Source organism: Phragmites australis, chromosome 11, assembly GCF_958298935.1.
Source record: "Phragmites australis chromosome 11, lpPhrAust1.1, whole genome shotgun sequence".
Taxonomy (NCBI): Eukaryota; Viridiplantae; Streptophyta; class Magnoliopsida; order Poales; family Poaceae; genus Phragmites; species Phragmites australis.
In genome coordinates, this window is record NC_084931.1 from 23366289 (window position 1) to 23389737 (window position 23449).

Sequence of the window (23449 nt, forward strand, 5' to 3'; positions counted from 1 at the left end):
TTTAACTTGGTTTAAGAAATACAATTTCTTACAGAAACTTTTGAATTTTTATGAGTATAAATACTTTTATCATATAGATCATGTTACAAGAAAACCAACAAAATTTATTTCACTTGATTTGAGGCTCAGATGAATTAGTTATTGATTTTACAAGATTGAAATAATTTTAGGGTTTTTTTTAACTTCACTAAAAATCGAGAAAACCGCTAGGTAAATAGAGAAAATCGAGCGGTTATCGATAATACGGAAAATTCAAGAAAACCACTCAATAAATCGTAAAAACCGCTCGGTAATCTGTCCAAACCGACCGGTTACCGAGCGGCTAAAATCGTGATTTTTTTCTTCAAATTTCAAATTTTGCCAAATAAATTTTGTCCGAATTTTTTTAAATTTTTGACCGGTTACCGTATTAACCGTGACTTTTCGGTTACCGTCGAAGCTCAGTAACTGAGCTCCGATTGGTAAGCCGAACCATGATATATCGTATGTATGAATTAATATATTCAGCCTGGAAACAGTTCGCAGCCATGTGATGTGAGTATGCGAGTTCGTACCTAAGAATTAAGAAATGATACCGCTCTGGTTCTCGCATTCAAACGCCTCGTCATCTTCCGTTTCTATTGAATCACTGCCGCTGTAATGAACTTAGAAAGGAATAGTAACACAATTTTAACATTCTTGTTATTATGAGCAAATAAAAACAAAAAAAATACTTCTCTCTATATTGAAATTTGTGCCAGATCCATGGAAAAATATTTTGAGTTGTTAATTTATCAGCTAGAAACATAAAACTTTGTCAGAAACTTGTATAGCTGTAGCTAATAGGTATATGTTCAAAAGAGCCGATTTCCACTGACTCTGCAAGCTTATCTCAAGTTGAGAGGTTGACCGAGTTGCAAGGTAGGCTCATACTACTGCACTAGAGCCAAATTGAACAAGTCTCAAGCCAAATATAAAGAATGAATATTCCCGTTATCAGTTTGTTACACCGTCAAACTTTCAATGACAGTGGCAATGTGATCAACAAGTGTAATGAAAATAAAAAAAAACATCCGAACTTTAGCATCGATGCCATGTGTTTTCTAACTTAACTCCCATAATGAAAAGACTACCTAATTGTAATAAAGACATAGTTCGCATTTATAAAGGCAAAATCGCAAGTGCAGCTATACAAGAAAACCAAGTATTTCTAATTTTGGTTTATATTTGCCATTTAAGAAAAAAAAAAGAGGTACTACAATTCGAGATACATGAAGCCAAAATAAAGCTACTAATAATTTTTGAATTATGAGTCATTTTAGTCGATCTGTGAACTGTTATCAATTAAAGGTACTAATAATTTTAGAATTTAAACTTTCTCAAATTTGAAGTACTGGAGGGCCTAAACGGAAAAAGGGAATGGGCGGGCTTTACCTGTAAAAGCCGTCACCCCCCCTGCGGTCTCGCCTTCCTGCAATCCTGCTTCACTTCTCCCCATCCCGCGATCAGAGGGATACTCCAAGCCCTAATCTTTTCCCTCTGTGCCGTCGGAGCCAGCTGTGGGGGAGTTCGGTCCTGGGGTTCTGCGTCGATCCCTGACATCTAGGGTTCCGAGATGGGCGATCACAAGGAGGTCTTCCGCTCCCTCCGAGAGCTCTTCGTCCAGGTGCTTACGATCGGTTCTTGTTCGTGTCCCGCGTGCAGTGCTTGAGATTTCGTGTGTGGGAGGTCGAAAAAAGAAGGATTTTTGTAGTGAACAGTTTTTTTTTAAAAAAAAAAATGACTGAGGCGATTGGAGTAGAGGGTAGGGTAACTAGGGCACATATGGACATGGTAAATTCCAGTGGGACTATGAGTTCTAGATGCGATTTTGTGGCCGTGAAGGAGCTATTCGCGTTTTTGTAAAAATTGGTTCGGATTTAGGGGCGCTGTCTGTTACGTGTATTGGTAATCTGAATTCCAGGGTTTGTGTCGTCCAGGGTTGTCTTCGGAGTGGCAAATTTGTTTACACCTCTTATCTGCAGGTTGATCATCGTATACTGAAGGCCATTGCCATTGAGCACTGTAAAGATGTTGATAGTGCGGTAGTTGCTGTCCTTGATGAAGTCATGCCGTCTATGATTGGTTCGGCTGGAGCTTCATCTGCTCATCAAGAAGTCGTGCCATCTAAGGCTGATTCTGTTGGGAATTTATTTGCTAATCACAGCACGCGTGAAGTGGGAAGTTCATCATCTTCTGGTGAGTGTAAAGACTAAAGTTTTAGCCAATTTGTACCAAGTGTTAAAGGTGTTTTTTTACATATCTTGTATTTGCGCTGTAAAATTGATGTGATGAGGATTTATTGCTGATAGCTTGCATAGTCTTGTGCAATGTGCACAAATAATATTTTTCTTGTTGTTTCTGATAAGGCTAAGAAGACCTCAAAACAAATACATGTAACTTTGTCATTTCGCTCACTTACCAGTGGCTTTTTAACTAGTTCAGTGATGCTGTCAATTTTTGGTAGTTACCCAAGGTTGTGCGAGGTGGACTTTCTTATTCTTGTGTTAAACCTTATCTCAGACCAGTCTACAAACTCAATCTTGGTTAAGTTTAGAGCTGATCTGCATATAGTACTTTTCGTTCTTCTTTGAATCAAGCATATTTCTCTTATGTAATGTTGTTATATATTACCTTTCCTTTCTTCAAAGTTATGCTAATGATTGGGCTGTTGCCACACATCAGGACATGATATGCGTGTTGATGAGGTTGATGGAAGTGTTCATTCTGCACAAGACTCATCTTCTGTGGAGCTCAAAACTAGTACACAAGAAATCGTATACAGTGAACTACATGTGGGAAGGCCTACATCCATCCAAGGGACGAATGAACAACTAAGTTTACATTCCTTCTCTATTCAAAATGATAATCAACATGATTTGATTCCCGACCTGGATGCGAGGTATTCAAATCCCAGTTCCGAAAGAAAGTTGGCTAACTCAGACAATGAAGTTGGGTATGGTGGATATTTATCAAGTGAATCTTTTTCTCAATCACCGATTGGGGAAAAGGGTGGTGACAGCATAATTATTAATAAAGCTCCACAACATTATAAGCAAGATTCTAACAAGATAATTCCAGTTGGGGATTGCATTCCCCAGAACAATTCATTGAACTTTTTCAATGGTTATGCAGACATAAATGATGGCGAGGATTCCTTGCTGTCCTTGCTTTTAAGTCTTGCTTCTGACAATGAAGTATCTTCTGGAATTCTGAGTACTGAAAAAGATGCTTTTGCGCCCGTGCTGGATGTTCCCAGTCCAGATACAGAAGGATCCTCTGTGGAGACTTCTGGCGTCATAGAACAGAAGAATACCAGCAACACTGGCACCGGCTATAACAAGCAGCTTTCAGGGGATATAGTTGAGAATGGCTTGCCTTCTAGAATGGATATGCTTCCTGATCTTAATTTGAATCACTTTGCTTCTACGGTTTCAACTCATTCAAGCCATTCTGTTTGTGTTGAGTCTCTCGAGGATTCTATTGCTGATGCCAGAAGCAATAAGGTACTATATTTAAACTTTCGTTGCACTGGTCTTTTTGAAACATTTGTCGGTATTATCTTTTCTTTTCTACATCCATTCGCATGTAGTTGCACGAAATCACATGTGTGTGCTCACATGCACATGCGGATAATAAGATTACACTTTATTGGATTGATGGCAGCTTCTTACTTTTCTTTTTCCTAGGCATGTGTGCGTATTGCTATTTTAGTCTTCCTTGAGAAATGGAGTGAGTAGGGCATTAGTTTTTCAATATCTGTGTCAATTCATGGCTGGCTTACTAAAATTAAGTGCATGAAAGCAGACTTAGGCTATTTTGTTTATTATTATGGTCGTTGATAGTAAGTATTTCGGATGAAAATGACATATTAAACATGTCATACACTCAATTTTGTCAACAGAGCAAAAGAATACCTCTACATACACAAAATTTACTGTTTCTTTATTGTACATGAGTCTGAAGTTCCTGAAAAATGAAGACTATCCGTGAGTTTCTGGAAACTTCTGTGCAAGAAGCTGAGTCAACCATGACTCCATGAACCATATTCCTTCTTTCACTTTCTGATACTTGCCCGAGTTTAAAACATTGCTTGTTGGTTTAAACTATAAATGCTGATTTGTTAAATCTATGGTTGAGGTGTACCATTGTATATTATAATAGAATAATGGGTGATTGGCAGATTATTGTTGATATTGGTGACTTATTCTTGTGCTATGACATAATGCAGAATGATCTGTTACCTTCTATAGAGTTGGTTATGAAAATGTTAGAGGATGCAGAGCTTCTTGAAGAAAAAGCTAAAGTAGCCATGCATGAGCCGCCTGTTTCTGGGACAGGCATTCTGACAAAAGTTGAGGAGCTAAAAGAAATGTTGACTCATGCAAAGGAAGCAAATGATATGGTTTTTTCCTTTTTTCCCCTTGATCTAATAATTTATTAAACCTCCTAAGTTGTCTAAATGCAAGCCTAAAAGATATCTGACAATTTTTCTTTATGCAGCATGCTGGTGAGGTTTTTGATGAGAAATCTATTTTAATGACAGAGGCACGTGAGCTTCAATCTCGACTTCAGCGGCTGTCAGATGAGAGGAATAAATATCTGGTGGTAATTGAAGAGGTATCTTTGATGCTAGCGTTATTTAGGAGTTGGCACATACCTACCATCCTGCATAAACTAAAATTTAAAGTGTAAAGTTTCAAAAAAGTTATAAAGTGCAAAGTTGAATGAATGCCACCTCATAGTTTACAGTGAACATGATGTTTATATTCTTTGATGTTGGAAGACATCTGGAAATTTTCTTGGCTGAGCTTCGTAGCAAAACATGGAATTGATGATCCCTTCAGTTACAACTTCCTTATTCTTCCAGCTACATTTGTTTTTTTCTTTTGTTTAATCCAACTCGATGAAATTTTTCGACAAAACCATAGGTGCTGAAATCTAACATTATTTGTTGGTTATGTTGGACATAGAATTGCATTAAACTATATAGAAGTGAAACTAAATGTGATTTTTAAAATATTAATAATGTACAGATACGCCAAACTCTTGATGAAAGATTGGTTGCTGCACAACAAGAAATTGCAGCAGCTGAGAAAGAAAAGATTGAAAAAGAGGCCGCCGCTCAGGCACTGCTTGATGAACAAGAAAAGATGATGAATTCTATTGTTGAAGAATCAAGAAAGTTGCAGGAAGAAGCAGAGGAGAACTTGAAAGTATAATATGCTTCCTTCATAATCTGGGTTTTGATCATTTTATCCATGTGTTATCTCCTTGTTTTGTAAGGTAAAATTATTTACTGATGTTATATTTGTATTGTTTGACGGTCAGTTGAAGGAATTCTTGGTTGAGCGGGGTCACATTGTTGATACGCTGCAGTAAGTTCTCATGTCGTCTCAGCTACTTAAGAATTGCTAAGCTGTTCGAACCTTGAACTAATTTGTCTTCATTTTTTAAAAAAGCTCACAAACATTTTGCTCTTACAAATTCAGAAGAATGTCTTTTATAATAGTCATCAGCTAATAGGAATCAAAACATTGAGTGGGATAATTCTTGTGTAACATTTTTAATTATTTTACTGTAAGGTCTACAATTTTTCTAGTGGTGTTTTTGTCTGCACTCTGCAGTGATGTACAATCAGCCAGCTCAAAATAATTTGTAGAAAGGATAGCAGATTATTTATGGTATCTGTGAGCTCTAAATTTACAAACAATCCTGTAATTCATATCCTTGTCCTCATGCAGATGTGAGATGGCGGTAATATGTGAGGATGTCTCTCTGCTCAAGCAAGTGGTGGATGAGCGCCTGTCATTGAGCAAGTTGCAGCGTTCAACAATGTTGAGCCTCTCCTCTTCGTTGCATTCTTCGCTTCACAAGAGTGGGAGTTCCTCGGACAGGACTGTCGAAGCAGTTGAGTCTACAGATAAGCACACAGTCGCTGAAGCTGCAAGCCCAGTGGCCAAAGATCTGGATGGCAGAATCGTGGAAGTGTCAGATGGCAACAACAGTACCGATAAAGGCATTTGTAAGCGACAGGTTTCCAACGACGATGGCTGGGAATTTCTTGAAGATGTTTAAGAGTAGCAGGGTTGCCAGTGGATCGTGATGAATAGAAATAGAAAGTATAATAATAATGTCAAAACGTTCTATTCACTAATTTAGTAGATTTCGTATGAATCTGGGAATTGACGTGGAGTAGCAAGTATCTCAGATGAGTTTAAATACTGCTGGATATGATTGTATTATGGAGATCTTAGTATAATTATATAACTAGTACGACGGATTCCTTCACAGCTGTTTTGCTATATGGATGCCAGTTGTCATACGTTAATTATATGCTGCCTTTGGTCCAAAATAGATATTCTAGAATGCACAACTATTACAATGTTGACTACTACTATTACACCAGATTATTTAGATTTGTCACATGAGAAATGGCATTAGCAGATCCATCACCAAAGTTACTTGAATATCAGTATGACATGTGAAATGGAATGGAGTTATTAACAGATTTTGCATCGAGCCTACTGGAATGGAGTAACCGAACTCGCGTTGCCTAGTTTAAATTTGCATTTCCTCCTTGTAATGACAAGGTCTCTTCTACGGCAACCGTCGGTCGATGGTACGGTCAGAGCTTACGAGTTTACCAGCAGCGGTGGTCACAGTGTGGTGAGGCGGCCGCCGCCGCCGGAGACGAAGGCCCGGTCCCCATGATGGCTCCGAACGAGCGCGTGTTGAGCTGATGGTTCCTGGTGGCTCCAGACGTAGACAAACCAACCTCCGCGTCGAACTTCTTGTCAGCACCCACCGCTCTCGATTCAGAATTATATTTAATTTTTTTCACTCTATTGAAGTAACAATTTCTTGTTAAGAATGACAAATAAATTCTCCTAGATTTGCGTCAATAAACCTAATAATAAATTTACCACCTAGCAGGATGAAAAAAAAAAATTCAAATACCCCCGATCAAGGCGCCGACGGCTCGGATCCCATCTCACGTTGCTGTCCCCTCCACGCCAACTTCTGCCCCCACCACCCGACTGGCTTCCCCATCCCCCGAAGCAAAGCGAGCACGAGAGCAGAGCAGCCCACGCGCCGCACGCCGCACGCCGACGCGAACCAACTAACCGGCAGTTAGTACCTCATCTCGGGATTGGCGAGCTCGCTGCGACGATGCCTCGCAGCGCTGTCCTCTTCGCCACCGTACTCCTCGTGGCCGCCGCGGTGGCACAGGTCCCGGGGGCCGCCGGGTTCCACCTCGGCGGCGACGAGAGCGGCCTCGTGAGGGGCGTACTCGCCGCGCTCCGCGAGAAGGCCGAGGCCGAGGACGCCGCGCGCTTCGCCGTCGCCCAGCACAACCGGAACCAGGTGCGGGCTCCCGTCTCCCTCCCCACTCGAGTTCAATTCCGTCGGTGTGAACTGTTATGCTTGATGAGCATGTAGGTTGCATCGACTTACATGTTGACCTGATTAGGTCAATCAACATACTCTCCGGAGAGGGGAAAAAAGTTAGGTGGGAATTCGCGAAGGTGCTTAAATTGCATCAACTTGCTAGATTGCTTAGGTCCGGTCAGTGCGAGTTTAAGGACACGATTTACTAGATGTACTGGAACCAAGCTTCGAGATCCAATTGTTGAATTCCATAGTTCGTTGAACTACGAGGAAACTTATGATGAGCAGTCGGATAGGAAGTGGAAGCATCTGCAACCCCTAGCAATTTGCTCATTGTTTCATGTTATTTCTTGGGGAATTGAATTTCTAGATTTTCCTCCATAGATTTATTGGAATGTTGGGATTCCATTCGAAAATATTGGGGGTGTTTCCTCGTATTGGTAGGATGATTTCTCCACAGAAGTACACTACGCATGGATTCTTCTGAGTAGTACGTTTTTTTTTTTCACTAAGGAGGCCCTCAGGCCCACACTCCTCAGCCACGCAGGTGCTGATCAGCGTCTCCGGGGGTGGGTGCTGGGGATCGAACCCGGGTCGCCGACCTGAGAGGTGGCTTGAGGAACCATCTCAGCTCACCACCTCTCTCTTCTGAGTAGTACGTAATGTTTATTTTGTTGTGCAGGGTGCTTCTTTGGAGTTTATACGAGTGCTGAAATCGAAGCAGCAGGTAGTGACCGGGACTCTGCATGACCTGATATTGGAGGCAGTTGATGCTGGAAAGAAGAATCTGTACAGCGCAAAGGTGTGGGTGAAGCCATGGGAAGATTTCAAGTCAGTTGTCGAGTTTCGTCATGTTGGAGACTCCGAGTCCATGTCTTCTACCGCTTCTGATGGTAGCTCTGGGCAAGGTATTGTTGTTCTTGGGTGTCTGGATAATACATTTGTTGATAATTATCCAATGTAATCTGTCAGGATAGATATGTTGCCTGCTTATACAGTCTTACATTTTTCAGCTATTACCAAGCTCTCTCTTCAAGCACATATATTACAGGAGACTCGCCTGCACACCATTGAGAATGCTGGACTTTCCAGCGACCTCTCATCCTCCTCTTAGGTATGAGGTCATTTCCTTTCATGTTCCTGTCCTACTCATGTCATTTCTGGACTCCTGCTGTTTGGTTAATCGACCTGGGATATGTGTCGAGGACAGTCTGTCGGTGCATGTTAATGAGTTCATCAGTGGCTTAGATTTGATGATTTACTGCCCCAGAAATATGGGCCTATCCTGGATCCTGATGCTGGCCAATCATTTCACTTTACAAGTATCCGGACCCAAATAGGTTGATGCAAGAAGTGCATTTTGTTCCCATGCTACAAGAAGCTTGCAATTCTGTTTGGACCTTTTGGTCTCCCAATTTCTTGCATACTTGTGGCTATTGTGGGAGCTGGGAAGTATCTAGTGCTGATCTGAGACTTTAGATATTAGCATCTAGAAGATGGGTTTGCACTGGATACTTATCGTTAGTTGAGTACCATGTTAAGATTTTAGTCCATATTTTCTGTGACCATCCAAGAATGTGGCCTTGAGGGCGTTAACTTGGTACTATTCTTCATGTGACTGCCACTGATGCTTTGATATGTTCATCAAGGTCTTGTGTGCTACTTTGAACCTGTTGTTTAGTTATGTTATTACATTTTTTTTATACCTAAGCATTTCGAAATCCTAACAATACTACAGATGCTAATTTTTTATTCCAATTTTTCTACTATTACCAGTACCTTTATTATTATTATTGTTTTCTTATCGTCTTTTTAGCTGGATCTTGTGTGTTTCATCTTTAATCTACCCAACTTGTTTGGGACAAAGGTTGTTGATGTTTAAGGAAGTACACACCAATGCTGGACACCCTCCAAGAGTTCGTTTGCATCATGATGTGATGTTTCTAGCTCCATTTGCTACTACGGAATTTGCACCATAGCCTTCTTTCATTCTCAATATATAGTTCGCAATATTTCCATAGTTTGTAATATGTCAAAAACAGTCTGATAAATAATATTTACTTTTGCACGAGATAGGCTATTCATTCTTTTTTCGTAAGCACAACAATCCAGTTCACAGCCAAGTCAATTTCAGGAGCCAGTAAATGTCCAATACTCCAATCAACAATATATATTTATCCTTAAATGTGTTGTGATGTGCTTGCATCAATCCTCAGAAAGAACTTTGGTTTTAAGCACAATCCAAACTATGTAGCTTTGTTCTGTTTATTTAAAGTCTTTCTAATGTGTACATGACAGCTTATTGATATTTATAACTTGCAACTCAAGTTACTTGATATTAGATCAGTTCCTATGTCTCTTTTGACTTACTGTATTGTTGGTTTTCTCTACAATGTTATGGCAGCTGGATTTTAGAAAAAGGAAATCATGTCCACTGAGTTTGGAGTTTCTTGTGCAATAATCAGTGTCAACTTTTCTTAACCTCACTAATTGGCATGTGGAAATTGACGGTAGTTTACCAACTTGCATTTGGGCATTGGTGTATTTTAATGTCATGGACTGCCGGATCATGACATGAGTTCTTCTCTACTTTCTTGCTAATTGCTATGCTCAAGGAAAATATGGTTACAGTTCGAAGCATAATTATTATTTTTTCATGCCAAGGCCATACTCTTCTCTTATCTGTTCCTGTATACTGTATTTGTGTCTTCTTTTCTTTCTTTCTTTTTTGGTTCTGTAATGCATAGTTTTGTTAACACAGTGTGACTAAAAACTTTTGACCCATCTGTCATTTTCAGACATACTTGGTGTGACTGGCTTCCAGGAGAGGATGGAAGGCGTTGAGGTTGTAACTGAGATTCTAAAATCTAGCTTTCAGCAATTTGTGGACCAGAGCCGTCCTTACCCCTGTGTGCAAAGTTTTTATTTGCTGTCCAGTGCACTAGATAATAGGTTACTGTTAAGCTGAAATGATGTGAGTACTGGCTGGCATATTGCTTTGGCAACTTGGGAACAGAGAACTGTATAGTATTTCACATTATCTATGCCCATGTATGTACATAAGGCCTTACTGCTGTCTTTGTATGGTAGTACCTTAACTGCTGTTTATATTTTATTTTGTCTTCTGATCCGGTGTTGTTGAAACGAAGCAGCATTGTTTTTAGCACTTCTCATGCCATCCGAATGCTTCGTTACCTGTTAGTATCTGCTAGGTTAACGACGAATGCTAGACTGCATAATGACTCAAAATCGTCGTCCAGTCTCAAGTAAATTTCGAAGTAATAGGGAAAAAGAGGAACCCAAATCGTTGTTTCAAAAAATTGCCCGCTAGGCGCCAGGTGGCGCTCGCCTAGCGTTTTTTGAACACTGAACTAGATATATCTTTCTCAAGCATTCTGGAATCTCTCGGGAGATCACAATGCTACCTCGTTGTCTATTATCACACTGTCCATGCATCTGATACTAATTCTTTCGTTACAGTATTGGCCTCCGTACCTTGTAAAATCTATTATATTATTATTTGAGTGTTAAAATAAGCCTCATGTTTACTTTCAAATTGTGAAAGTACCACGTTAATAAAAAAACCACTTATTATTATAAACATCTAACGATCTAGATTAAATCTAAAAATTCATATTAAATATAATTATTAAATAGCTAAATTCGAAATTTAAAAATATAGAAAATTAGAAGTTTGATTTTCCTACGGTTTGAAAAACAAAATATCCAAATAAAGAGTCTAAATAAAATAAATAAATAATAAAAGTGATTAATTTTAAATTAAATATTGTCGTGATAAAAATATTACATCGAGACTAACATGAGCCATTTCCATTTACTAGTCCTGCAAAATTCAATGAAATTACCAAGTACAGTTACCCTACTAGGGGCCTAGCCTAAGCCTAGAAACCCCACCGTTTTGAATCACGGCCCAGCAAAGCAGCCGTGAACGGCGCACCATTTTCAAATTCCTCTCCTCGCTGGCTGGCAATAATGGCATTCCTTCCATTCCATTCCATCCTCCCTCGCCGCCGCTTCGCTTCCCTTCTCCCGCTCTTCCCCTTTCAAATCCCCACTCCTCTCCTCCCTTCCCCTCCTGTCCCCCGTCTCTATAAACCCTAGCCGAGGGGAGGTGAGGGTGCCCCTCCTCCGGAAGTCCGGATCGTCTCCTCCGCCGCCTCCTCATGGCGACCCCGCCGCTGCCGAGGCGCGTCTCCTGCGGCTCCCTTCTCCAGGAACTGCAGGTCTGATCCCTAGTCCCGCGCGATTTCGTTTGTTGCCGTGGGTTGTGGGTTGCCTGGATCTTGGATTTCGCGATCTGGGCCGGCGGTTGTGGCCGCGGTGGCTCTTGCTGGTGAAGGAGGTTTGGTTTTTGCTGGAAACGGACGTTCTTCGGCGATTGGCGTGTGAGGTTTGGGGGATCAGGCTCCAATTCTTGCGCTTTTCTGGTTCACGGTGTTGGTTTCGTTAGGACGCGTCGGGATCAGGCGTCGATTTCGTGTTTCTTTGACGCTTCGTGGTGCCAGTTCAGGAATCTCAGTTACGGTCGTTGCTGTCTTGGCGTTCAATTCTGCTTGGCGATGGTTGGATCTTGGGAAGGGTTCTAGGCTTGGTTAGAACAAATACCGTGGTGCTTTTGGTACCAATTCTGTCCTGGTTTGTTGTCTGCCGTTGTGATCATAGTGAATTATTGTTACAAAGTTGTCTCATTTGCATCCATGCTCGTTTCCGTATCTACCTCTTTGTTTCTTTCTGTGTCGCGTTGGACATGGTTTGATTACAACCGGTTCAACTTTTCATATGGCCCTAACGATCACAATTGTTGAACCAGGAACTATGGGGAGAAATCGGTCAGGATGAAATGGAAAGAAACAGGATGATACTGCAACTTGAGGAGGATTGCCTCAATGTTTACAAGACGAAAGTGGATCAAACCAGGAAGCAAAAGGCAGACCTCCTTCAGACGCTGTCCTTTGGCGAAGCTGATATCGAGAAAATCCTTTCTGCTCTTGGAGAGCGCGAATCCTTTTCAAGGGTAAGTTTTTCAGTCATAATCCATTCCGTGGTTGTTGTCAGCATGCTCTTATTTGCTATTGTTGAATTTTATCCTTCGTCTTTTCAGTCAGAGAAGCTTGGGGGCACATTAATGGAACAACTTTCCAAGATAGAGCCAGTGTTGGAAGATTTGAGACAGAGGAGGGTTGAGCGAGTAAATGAGTTCAGGGCTGTTCAGTTGCAGATTGTTCGTCTACAAGCAGAAATTTCAGGAACCATTGATCACGGAGAACCCCCAGCTCCCTTGGTAGATGAGAGTGACCTATCCCTAAGGAGGTTTGGAGAATTGAAGGCGCAGCTCAATGAGCTTCAGACAGAAAAGGTTGTGTGTTAGCTCTAAAACTATGTTTCTCAGATTGCTTGAGGTGTCATGCTTTAATAGATTGTTTTTATTTTTTCAGAATCTCAGGCTGCAAAAGATTGACATCCAGATCAAATGTATTAATGACATGTGCAACACGATGACTTTTGATCTTAAGGAGGCTTTATATGATGTTCATCCCAGTTATGCTGAATCGGGAAGAAGCAAATCCATTAGTATTAGTAACAGCACACTTGACAGGCTTGCAGGAAAAGTTCATTCGTTAAACCATGAAAAGAAACAGAGACTGCGGAAGGTACTTATATTTGTTCAAGCTAGTTTTATCAATAAAGTAGAGGCCAGTATGTATATATTGCTGTAATGTGTTCAACTTGGTGTGTTTCCCATTTTTTTTCTGACATCCAGCAGAATAGGCATTGAATATGACCAAGCGTAAAAAAGCAAATTTTGATGTATTGTTGGATAACTGTGCCTTGGATATCAAGTATCAGGATGGTTTAGCTAACATCATTTTTTCCTAACATTACATGTGTACCATTACATTTTCCTTGTCCCTGCACTCTTTATTATTACCTCTCACTAAATGTAAGTTGTCTTTGACTTATCATAGTCACCAATGCAAGGCTTTGGCCACCTTTTTACAATGAAATGTGCAAGTAAAATAAAAATATTAAAAAAACTATATATTATGAAAGGTACATTTCAAGACAAATCTAATAGCATCATTTTAGTGTGTTCAATCTCTATATTTCTAAAAAGTATTAGAGGTCAAAGTTTCAAAACTTTGATGTGGATCCCATGGTGGTCTATGTTTAGTGACAGAGGGATTAATACTTCTATGTAGAGAATGGTTGACATGTTTATTTCTCACAATATTATAAAATACTTTTGTACCATTGCATTTGCTATTGATTATTTTTATCGTGTCTGTATTATCCTCCATAGCTTGTTTTCTGTACCAGCAAAATATGTTCCTTATGGTTCACATACCCTTTCCCTGTGTTTTCCTAACTATTATGCTGTATGTATTTCAATGATTTAGGATCTACAGTTTTTTGCTCTATATTTTATTGTATTCAATAAACCACAACATTGAGTTTTTCATTCTCTATTGCAGCTCCAAGATCTTGGTAGCACGCTTATTGAGTTATGGAACCTCATGGACACACCAATTGATGAACAAACATGCTTTGACCATGTTACTTCTCTGATTAAAGTCTCACCAAATACAGTGATGCCCAAAGGATGTCTTGCACATGACCTTATCGAGAAGGTTACATTTATTGTCCTTTTTTCCCCTTTGAATTATCATTGATGCTAATGCTTAAAATTTGTGCTAGTTCTTACATATAATCCTTTTTTTCCTTGTATAGGTAGAGATTGAGGTTAAGAGATTGAATCATTTGAAAGCCAGCAAAATGAAAGAGCTAGTCTTAAAGAAAATGATTGAGCTTGAAGAAATCTATAGAAGTGTTCACATGGATATTGATGGTGGTTCTGAGCGCCGGATCCTCAATGATCTCATCGATTCTGGTTCACGTCCTTCTTGTGCTTTCATACTGAAACATTCGTTGCTGAACTTAATATACCCCTCTTTCTTGTACTGTGCTTTTGTTTCTTTCAGATTTTTCCTTGATGCTCCAGTTAGTGCTTAAATGTTTTTGGATGTTGTCATTCTTGTCCTCTGTCAAAATCCTACCTTGGAATTTTATGAACTTTAGTCAAATGCAATGATACTGTAACTACCGTAATATTTTTGCTTTGTCTACTGGATTTTATTTTGGCATTTGAGCATTTGGATAGACCCCTATCTCCATATAAGAATATGATAATTTCCTATCTAAGATCGTAATAATATGCATCATGGAGGCTCCTTGATTTGCGATGTTTCCACAAATATAATGTAACACTAAATTTCTTGTCATCAGTTACATACTTACATACTGGCCATACAGATTGTTTGATCCTCTCTAATTTTCATGACTGTACTGTGCTTCCCCTTCTAGATTGAAATTTTCGAACCAATGTTGACCTTATGATCCTCAGTTTATTCCATCATGGTTTCCTACAGCATTGGGTTCATTCAGTAATTTAATATTAGAAAAAAAATTGGTCTGTAGGTAGAGCAGATCTCTCAGAGTTGCTTACAGGTATGGACGATAGAATTTCGGAGGCAAGAGAACATGCTCTAAGCAGAAAGGACATTCTAGAAAAGGTTGAGAAATGGACATTGGCATCTGAAGAGGAGACCTGGCTTGATGAATATGAGAGGGTATCTAATTTGTTTTCCAATCCTTTGATGCTCTTCTTCAAAGAGTCCATTAATCAAATATCTTCTTTGAAGTATCACAGTGCTACACCTGTCGTTTACCAGCACCTAATTCACTACCTTGATTTCCATTCCAGGATCAGAATCGCTATAATGCTGGTCGAGGAGCTCACAAAAATCTCAAACGTGCAGAGAAAGCAAGGACATTGGTCAGCAAAATTCCATGTAAGTTGTAGACTTGTTTGTGCTTCTACTGGAAATATCTGAGAGCTGAATGAGCCGCTTCTACTGGAAATATCTGAGAGCTGAATGAGCCCCTATTTTAGTAATTATTAATTTATTATCTGTGGATCATATCAGAAGGCTGCATTATCCTTGTTCTATTATCATTTTGGGTTTTGTGAATGATATATATAGCAGCTTCTTGATCATAGTCCATGGATTAATTATTTTATAATAGAATGATATGCACAACTATAAATGGGAAAAAATGACGTAATGAAAGTCTCTACTGCATTGGTTAGATGAGTTTATACTTTTTATGGTTGGGTCTTTTTTCAAGAATCTTTCCGATTTGTTGTCTATTTGCCTCCTCCCTATTATTCCCACCAAAAAAACAAGTTCATTCCAGTGATTTGCAGTTTCCCCTATTTTAAGTCAAATTTATAGTTAATTGGTCTCTTATTCTTAACAGTACAACTTCATTCCCTTCCATTGTTTCCATTTTCTGTTTGCTGCTCTTTGATCTAGTGTTATATGTGGTTAGTGTTGAAAAAAATCAGCCGATCGGCTGGGGAACGAGTCGATTATGGTGGAATCGGCTCAAAAACCAGTTGGCCGATTAATCGGTCTGTCAGACTGATTAATCGGGTTGACCATCAATTAATCCCTTGACCACTGATTAATCTCCTCCCTCAAAATATGTCGCACCTTTAGTAGCGCTAGCGTCTCACGCAGTCGCGCTAGCTCCTCGCACCGCAGCCCCTCGTGCGCCCGCCTCTTCTCAAGCTCAAGCGGTCGGCCGCTCGGGCACCCCCCTCGTGCTGTCGTAGCTCGAGCTCCCGCCGCTCAGGCACCGCTCAGCTCTATCGCCTTCTCCTCAAGCCGTCGTCACTCCTCAAGTCGTCGAATCTGGAAGGGCATCGCGCGCCGTCGACCCTATACGCCACCGCTGTGAGAGAGTGATCGAGAAAGGGGCTGAGGGAGAGGCAGAGAGAGATAAGAGAGGGAGAGAGGTGGGCCACCGGCCCAAGAAGAAAGAGGCCCACCCAGAGAGATATTTTTGTTTTAGTATTTTTCCTTCTTATACATGTCTATTCTAGTATACTATATTGCTAGATACATAATAAAAAATAAGGTATATTATTTGCTAACCAACCGATTAATTCAGTTAATCCTTGATTAACCGATTAATCCCTACTCCTTGGTCGGCCGAGCAGCTACCGATCACCGATTTTTTGAACAATGTATGTAGTATGTAAATTTTCAACTTTAACTTCAATCTTATTTCATTATTCTACAGCTCTTCTGGAGAATTTGACTGCTAAAATTAAAGCTTGGGAAAAGGAGAAGGGTATTCCATTTATGTTTGACAAGGCAAGTTCAATTCAGTGTTCTCGTCAAATTAAAAGGCTTCTTCGTATGAAACTGTGAATACCATCATGATTATTTAAGATTCTGTATATTCTCTTATAGATGAGGCTGTTGGATACTTTAGAAGAATACACCTCTACAAGACAGAAAAAAGACGAGGAAAAGCGTCGATCACGGGTTGGTTTTTATTTTCCATGCCTTCTATTCCATGAACTCTCGGTCACATTCAGCATGCTTTGTTTTTAGTGTACCTCGTTAGCCTGTTTAGTTTAGAGCTATGCTTTCTTGTGATGATTGCTAATTTGGCAGAGTTCCAATCATACTAATGATACTACAAAATCACTCTGTATCCAACTTTTCTATTCTATTTTCTGCTACGCAACTCACTCTATATGTATAGTTGTCCAATTCCTGCTGCAAATCTCAAGTCTAATGGGTTGTTTGATGTTTTAACTATTTTCAGGAGCTGAAGAAACTGCAAGAACAGTTTGCAGCAGAACAAGGCACCATGTTTGGAGCAAAGCCAAGCCCCATCCGTCCTCTCCCTGCAAGGAAGCCTCTTGGGCAGAGCTCTAATGTCAACATCGTAGGTGGAACTCCAACAAGCCGCCGTGTTTCTACCCCAATGTCACGGAAGGGATGCCTGTCTTCTGGAAAGGTGAAGGAAGCTGCCAAGACTCCTGCTGCGCCTGCAAATTACGTTGCCCTTCCGAAGGATTGCTTAGACAATTAGTACAATCACCACCTATAGCTATAGGTTGGAGCTAGCCTAACCGTTGCTTGACTTTTCATATGTTTGATCTATATAGATTAGCTGCTTGCTAATGCTTAAAAAGTTCCTTGACCTCAATGTCCGATTCATACTTTCAGACTTGCATGTTTCTATCCTAAATAGTACAGTTCTCTATCCTCTCTACCAAACGGTTGGAAATTCTGGTACTGACTCACAGTTTGGTGGGATAGATGCAGTGGGGAACAGCCTGCCTCTTGTTCTCCTTATTCCATGAGTGTTTTTGTGTACGTGAAAACCATGCAGTTTTAGGTAGTTTAACTGGATTGTCTTCAAGTTTTGCTAGTTGCTTCTCCATTCTGTTAACAGCAGTCGCCTCATCCATAACAAAGACCATACCAGGGTTACTAATTCTTCTTTTTTATCTTCATACTTTTAAACGTTTTTTTAAATATGAAAATATTTAACTAGGTTATAACAGCTAATCACTGGAAAAATTGTGGAATTATATTGTCTAACCTCTAAAGCGAAGTAGACTGGAGGCTTGCCATTACATGAGCAAAACAATTTTCTCATGTTTTCGAGGATTGCTTAGATAGTATACCATTTGAACTGTACTCAGTACTGTTTCACTTGTTTGATATATATAGATTAGCTGCTTGCTAATGCTTAAAATGTTCCTTGACCTCGCTCTCTATGCGAACTTAGACTTGAAAGTTTCTATCCTCAATATTATAATTTCTCTCCTCTCTATCGAACACCGAACAGTTGGAAAATTCTGGTACCGACTCACAGTTTCATGGGATAATTGCAATGGCAACAACCTTCTCCAATGAACCACAGTTGCTCATCTCAGTAGTCATTAGTGTGTAGTCATTAGTCAACACTACTAGCGTCATGCAGATGATCTCATTGAACCACACTAGATATTAGTGCGGCCTTCGGCCTGCCAGGTCATTCCATTTGCCAAAAGGCAGTTTTGGTGCTGCTTGTCCCCTTTTCCCCTTGCTCTCATGTTGGTAATCCAACAGGTAAAGTCAGTGAAATTCCAGCTAAAGAATTTAGTGACATCAGCCCCTCAAGATTTGATCCCAAAATAAGATTTATATAGTCGACATCCTGAGTCGAAGTTACAAGTGTTCCTCTAATGAAATGCAACCTCGGATTAGAGAATAGTATTCCACACTAGTTATTATTCTCTAGCGCTGATGTAGACTGGGTTTGTTACTTTATCTGTCTTGTGAATTGTGATATCCTTGTTGGCTAACACAAATTAGCTCTAGAATATTGCAAAGTGTGTGCAGCGATCTTGAGGGATCTATTTGGAGCTATATGTATTCTGCTGAGGCTGCGGGTGTGTTTGGTTGTTCGAATTTAGCTTAGTTTGGCCTGGTAGATGTGTATAATCTCAGAGAGAAGTATGTTTGATTATTCATATCTATTGTTTCAGTATAGCCTGGTGGATGCAAATATATGCCTTCAGTCAGGCCCGTGAGTGAAGCTCAATTCAGGGTTTAGGGCTTCACTCCACAGCCTAGTCTGACGGATGCAGATTCTTGCTTACGCTCATGCAGACGGGTCCATTTGTCAGTGTCATAAAATCATCTTCATGTGAATAATAAATCACAATCTTAACTTTTGCATCCGCTAATATGGTATCAGATTTGATCAACCAAACAGAAAGTCAGCCCAGCTTGTCTACACAGATACAACCAATCAAACACTATTCTTTTCAACAAATATGACTCCGCTCAACCTGCTTACCTTCAGCTAGACTATACGATTCGGCTCTACGAAACCCATCCGAAGAATCAAACACATCCTGTTTTGCAAAACCGCGAGAACCGCATGATTATTGGGGAGCATATGGCAAAATTAAGGGAATATAGGATGAGTGGGGAGTCATTAATCCTGTCTGTGTGGTTTGCTTTGTGCTTGCATTGCTTCTCTTGTTTTTCTGTTATCCCCAAGATGTTGACAGGTGTTTAGTGGAAGCACTTGAGTTTTTTTCCCACTGCCTGATCAGGGGATAAGTGCTGGACTCTGTACTCATCTACTCTCAAACCAACTGAAGCAAGCATCTTACATACACAACTGCGCCTTTTTCGTGCTCGTATAACTGAAAGAAATGACTAGTACGTGCCAAGAAAAGAAGCAGAATTGCAGAACGAAACTTGTATCAAACAGCTAATGAGGTAGAGCACTATGTCTACCAGCGACCTTTATTGTGTTGTTTGTTTTGCATTCATGCGATAAAATTAGCTCGAGCTGCGTGTGAAATGTTTTACGACTCGCCACACGGTTCTTCAGCTGAAGATCAGTCCCAAATTGTGAATTCTCAGATAAGCCATGCCGTGTCACGATAAGAACCAGGGCATGATACGGTTCACCGTGCGCAATGACGTCGCGAAACGTGTTCTGAGCAGAGTAGCAAATGATGCAGAATCCATTAACTTGCTACAAAGTGACTGCTGCTGCTTGTCAAGTATGATTGTGTATGGCTCATGCATTGGCACACTTCAAGTTGATATTCCCTGAGGCAATGGAAGCCAGGGAGGGAACCTACGAGAGCTTATCGAATTCGCTTATCGTTCGACAGATCCTTGCCCAGGATGTAGAATGAGAATTTTATTTTGGGAGGGAGGCATCAAATTCAGGTATTGTTCTTGTTCCTGGCCCTGGACTTTATGGCACCAACTTGCCCACTGCACTGGTGCAGTTGGAGTGGAGACAGGTTCTCAGGTCCGGAATCTTTTTTTTTTCTTTTCTTCTTTAAAAATTTCAGTTAAAGAGATGCATGTTGGTTTAGGGCTCAACACTGAATCTTGCAAGTGCATGCTAAGTAGGACTGCTTTTTGGGGCATTATTCCCCCAACTCCCATCACTACTAAATGCTGATTCTTTGAGACTGCTCAGTTATGATTCTTTGAGGTTATCCTTGCAAACTAAGACATGGTTGTTGGAATCAGTATGCATCATGGGTGTGGCCTAGTACACCAATAGCATCTACACATGTTAGTGGACGCATTTCTTTTCAAGATGCAATGGTGAACAATATTCTTGAATAAATAAATACTATATAGCTATGTGCCAATGGCTGCATCAATATGATACTTAGTAAAACCATACACATTGATCGCATTTATACGTATCTATACTACTAAAAAAAATACATTATGATTCTCGCATCATCATGTGTTGTGTCCTCCTCACGTTCTGCCCTTCGCTAGGCGTCCAGATGAGAAAAACGTTGTGTGCAAATTTTTGGCTCCCATTGCAACATACCAACATTCAACTAGTAAAAATGAAAAGTATGTTGTAGAGAAATAAACAATGCTGCAGCCTGGAAAAAGATTTGTGTATCGAGTTCTTGCTCTTTCATAGTTCCAGGAATGCTGCTTGCCTGCCTATGACCAATCATATGACTGAGCTCAAAGATATGCTTTCTTTCTATGCTAGCACTAGCAGCTACTACTACTTGCATAGAAAAAATGGTAGCTAAGAGAAGCAAGATAGATTTTGACATGATCAAACACTTTGTTGAACTGCAATAGGAAGTTGAGAACTGAGATATAATGTTGCATATGTCATCATTGATTGAAGGTGTAGATGGTAATACAAGGCATGTAGGCTGGAGATGATTATCCCAAACTGACAGCATCTGCATAGCAGGAGAGGTCACAAAACTCTCCCTCGTTGCATCCTCCTCAGCTTCCATATTACTTACTACTAGTAATTTACTACTACTACCACCACCATTGCTTACAGCATCAGATCATTGCACCCAACACTACAACATCATGGGGCCGGAGAACAAAAGCAAGAACTAAAAGGGGGTAAAATGACGCAGGAAGCGCCGATTAATCGGCGTATAATCTGTAGCTTAAGCCTCGTCCTTGCCCTGCATCCGGGCCTCCTCGACGGGGACGGTGACGTTGACCACCGCCTTGGCGTTGGCCTGGGCCTTCTCCAGCTGCACCTCGTCCAGCTCCACGATGTCCACGATCCTGCCGTTGCCGTCGACGGCCTTGATCGCCACGGGGATCTCCATGGCCTCGACCTCCTTCTTCTCCACGCTCTCCTTGTGCTTCCCCCATAGCACCGAGTACAGGCCAGCGACGATCAGCGCGGATCCGATGATCCTGGAAATCAGGAACGGCATGAACATGACCATGTGTCCTCTGAAACTTGAGTTTAAGCTTTCTCTCTCATGAAGCCATGGTGGCCAACGCAGCACTTACCCTCCGAGGTAGATGTTCTCGGCGAGGATGAAGGACCCCATGATGGCCACGATGATCATCATGAGGGGGCTGAAGGCCGAGGCGAAGACTGGGCCCCGGTTCTGGATCACCAGCCCTTGCACGTAGTAGGCAATGCTCGACGTCACTATGCCCTGCACGTACACATGAACAGAGGTTATTGATCAGCATCCTGGCATAATTGATGTACACCGGGGGTGAACAGAGCAAGGTTTGCGAGGCTGACAGCGTAAGCGGCGGCGAGGAGGTTCATGTCGAAGCCGATTCTCCAGACGGAGAGCCTGTGCTCCATGACGAAAGTGACGACGATGGCCTGCAGCGTGCCCACGAAGCAGATGAGGGTGGTCAGCGACAGCGGTGCGTCGTACCTCTTGAGCGTCGCGGCCTGCAACAGTTTGACCAAAGAAACGTTACTAAGACTTCAAGCTCCAACGTTCCGGGAGCTGAGTTAGTTAAGCGTGCATGCATGGCAGCCGGCCATGTGTATAGAGTACAGACCTGGAGGATGAAGAGGGATGCCCAGGCGAGGGTGGCGATGATGAGGAAGATGGAGCCCGTTAGCCAGTCCTTGTCGGCGGCGGCCGCGGCGGCAGCGTCCGGGTGCGGTCCGTGGAGGTGCATGTGCTTGGTCCAGACCATCTCGACGGCGCGGCCCTTGTAGAGTGTCATGAGCATGGCGCCGGCCACTGTCACGAGCGTGCCCACCACCTTGGCCACGCACCTCGCCTTCTTCAGGTTCACCTTCTCCATCCTGTTGTTCATCAGTCAGTTCCATCAGTTCGTTATTTGCCAATGCCACACTGTGTCATCTTTCTAATTTCATTGCTGCTTGTGTTAGTTCTTGCTCGTCCTAGTGTGTGTGTATATGTATATACCTGAAGAGCACGGCCATGACGAAGGTCATGGCTGGTAGCATGTTGCTCATGGCGCAGGAGAAGGTCGGCGAGGTGAACTTGAGGCCGGCGTAATAGAAATTCTGGTCGATCACCGGCCTACACGATTAGCACAACAGCATTGTCAGTCATAGTTGATGTCAGAACAGAGCAGAGTCTTCCATGTCAGAACAGAGCAGAGTCTTCCATGTCAGAACAGAACAGAGTCTTGTACTCACCCGAGCAATGCGAGGACGAAGATCTGGAGAAAGACCCAGAGCGACATCCGGGGCCGGACCTTGCGCTCGAGGACGAGCGCGAAGGGCGCGATGGAGAGGGTGGCGAAGGCGTGGCGGTAGACGACGAGCACGTAGTGGCTCATGCCGTGGTTGAGCGACACCTTGGTGATGACGTTCATGCCGGCGTACCCGAACTGCAGCGAGATCATCGCCACGTACGGCTTGCACCGCTGCATCAGCGACTCGCTACTGGCCGCCATTGGGGGCAGACCACACGATCCGTATAAGAACTCGACAGATGCGCTGGTTTCAGCGGCGAGCTCCGAGCAGGCAACAGCGGCGGCCGGAGAATGGCGTGCTCGATCGCTCACTTGTCTCGCGGCTCTCCTGAGGAGGGAGTGACAAGCGTGCGGCGGGTATATATAGCCGTTCCCGCGCGGCAAGTGTGCTGTGTTGGTTCGCGGTGGGGGCCAGCGCTTACGTACGCGGCGCGCATCTCTTGTAGTTGTAGGAGTGATAGTAGCGGCGCGCGCCGGGCGGCGGCTTCTGCATGCACGGATGCTCCTCTGCTGCATTGCAAAGTCGAAAGGCACACGCGTTCCGATGCGATCGCTGCTTATGGGCCACTCGGTGTTTTTCTTGGCCACTGCTTCACTAGCTTCAGTAACCCAGTGGCTTTGCTTCTTGCATAATTGAGCCA

The 23449-nt window shown here is 41.9% G+C and overlaps 4 protein-coding genes across 4 annotated transcripts; 3 read left to right on the forward strand and 1 right to left on the reverse strand.

Annotated features, from left to right (window-relative positions):
• Positions 1–1434: 1434 nt before the first annotated feature.
• LOC133884814 (uncharacterized) lies at positions 1435–6309 on the forward strand. The gene is made up of 8 exons (XM_062324377.1): positions 1435–1645; positions 2004–2217; positions 2704–3524; positions 4250–4423; positions 4522–4638; positions 5055–5234; positions 5350–5396; positions 5763–6309. The coding sequence occupies exons 1-8, from the start codon at positions 1595–1597 to the stop codon at positions 6094–6096; spliced, it is 1938 nt and encodes a 645-aa protein (XP_062180361.1). The 5' UTR covers positions 1435–1594; the 3' UTR covers positions 6097–6309.
• A 750-nt stretch (positions 6310–7059) lies between these two features.
• On the forward strand, positions 7060–10540 carry LOC133885406 (cysteine proteinase inhibitor 3-like). Its single transcript, XM_062325115.1, has 4 exons — positions 7060–7386; positions 8093–8318; positions 8424–8524; positions 10209–10540. Exons 1-3 carry the CDS (start codon positions 7192–7194, stop codon positions 8522–8524), a joined length of 522 nt encoding a protein of 173 aa, XP_062181099.1. The 5' UTR covers positions 7060–7191; the 3' UTR covers positions 10209–10540.
• An 847-nt stretch (positions 10541–11387) lies between these two features.
• On the forward strand, positions 11388–17647 carry LOC133883833 (65-kDa microtubule-associated protein 5-like). The gene is made up of 11 exons (XM_062323216.1): positions 11388–11654; positions 12242–12445; positions 12533–12787; positions 12867–13082; positions 13905–14060; positions 14161–14320; positions 14908–15059; positions 15194–15281; positions 16579–16652; positions 16752–16826; positions 17113–17647. Exons 1-11 carry the CDS (start codon positions 11595–11597, stop codon positions 17380–17382), a joined length of 1710 nt encoding a protein of 569 aa, XP_062179200.1. The 5' UTR covers positions 11388–11594; the 3' UTR covers positions 17383–17647.
• Positions 17648–20937: 3290 nt separating this feature from the next.
• On the reverse strand, positions 20938–23132 carry LOC133885888 (WAT1-related protein At5g07050-like). The gene is made up of 6 exons (XM_062325654.1): positions 22750–23132; positions 22514–22630; positions 22137–22389; positions 21865–22023; positions 21621–21772; positions 20938–21521 (listed from the first exon to the last, which is right to left on the reverse strand). Exons 1-6 carry the CDS (start codon positions 23007–23009, stop codon positions 21263–21265), a joined length of 1200 nt encoding a protein of 399 aa, XP_062181638.1. The 5' UTR covers positions 23010–23132; the 3' UTR covers positions 20938–21262.
• Positions 23133–23449: the final 317 nt, after the last annotated feature.

Bases quoted from the DNA above. Each gene is read 5' to 3' on its own strand.
- LOC133885406 (XM_062325115.1), top strand. From the start codon at position 7,192: ATGCCTCGCAGCGCTGTCCTCTTCGCCACCGTACTCCTCGTGGCCGCC. The intron at 7,387-8,092 runs GTGCGGGCTCCC...TTTGTTGTGCAG, and splicing joins CCCAGCACAACCGGAACCAG to GGTGCTTCTTTGGAGTTTAT. The intron at 8,319-8,423 runs GTATTGTTGTTC...TACATTTTTCAG, and splicing joins TGATGGTAGCTCTGGGCAAG to CTATTACCAAGCTCTCTCTT.
- LOC133884814 (XM_062324377.1), top strand. From the start codon at position 1,595: ATGGGCGATCACAAGGAGGTCTTCCGCTCCCTCCGAGAGCTCTTCGTC. The intron at 2,218-2,703 runs GTGAGTGTAAAG...GCCACACATCAG, and splicing joins GGGAAGTTCATCATCTTCTG to GACATGATATGCGTGTTGAT. The intron at 4,639-5,054 runs GTATCTTTGATG...AATAATGTACAG, and splicing joins ATCTGGTGGTAATTGAAGAG to ATACGCCAAACTCTTGATGA.
- LOC133885888 (XM_062325654.1), bottom strand. From the start codon at position 23,009: ATGGCGGCCAGTAGCGAGTCGCTGATGCAGCGGTGCAAGCCGTACGTG. The intron at 22,390-22,513 runs GTATATACATAT...GATGAACAACAG, and splicing joins GTCATGGCCGTGCTCTTCAG to GATGGAGAAGGTGAACCTGA. The intron at 22,024-22,136 runs GTCTGTACTCTA...AAACTGTTGCAG, and splicing joins CATCCCTCTTCATCCTCCAG to GCCGCGACGCTCAAGAGGTA.
- LOC133883833 (XM_062323216.1), top strand. From the start codon at position 11,595: ATGGCGACCCCGCCGCTGCCGAGGCGCGTCTCCTGCGGCTCCCTTCTC. The intron at 15,282-16,578 runs GTAAGTTGTAGA...ATTATTCTACAG, and splicing joins ATTGGTCAGCAAAATTCCAT to CTCTTCTGGAGAATTTGACT. The intron at 16,653-16,751 runs GCAAGTTCAATT...ATTCTCTTATAG, and splicing joins TTCCATTTATGTTTGACAAG to ATGAGGCTGTTGGATACTTT.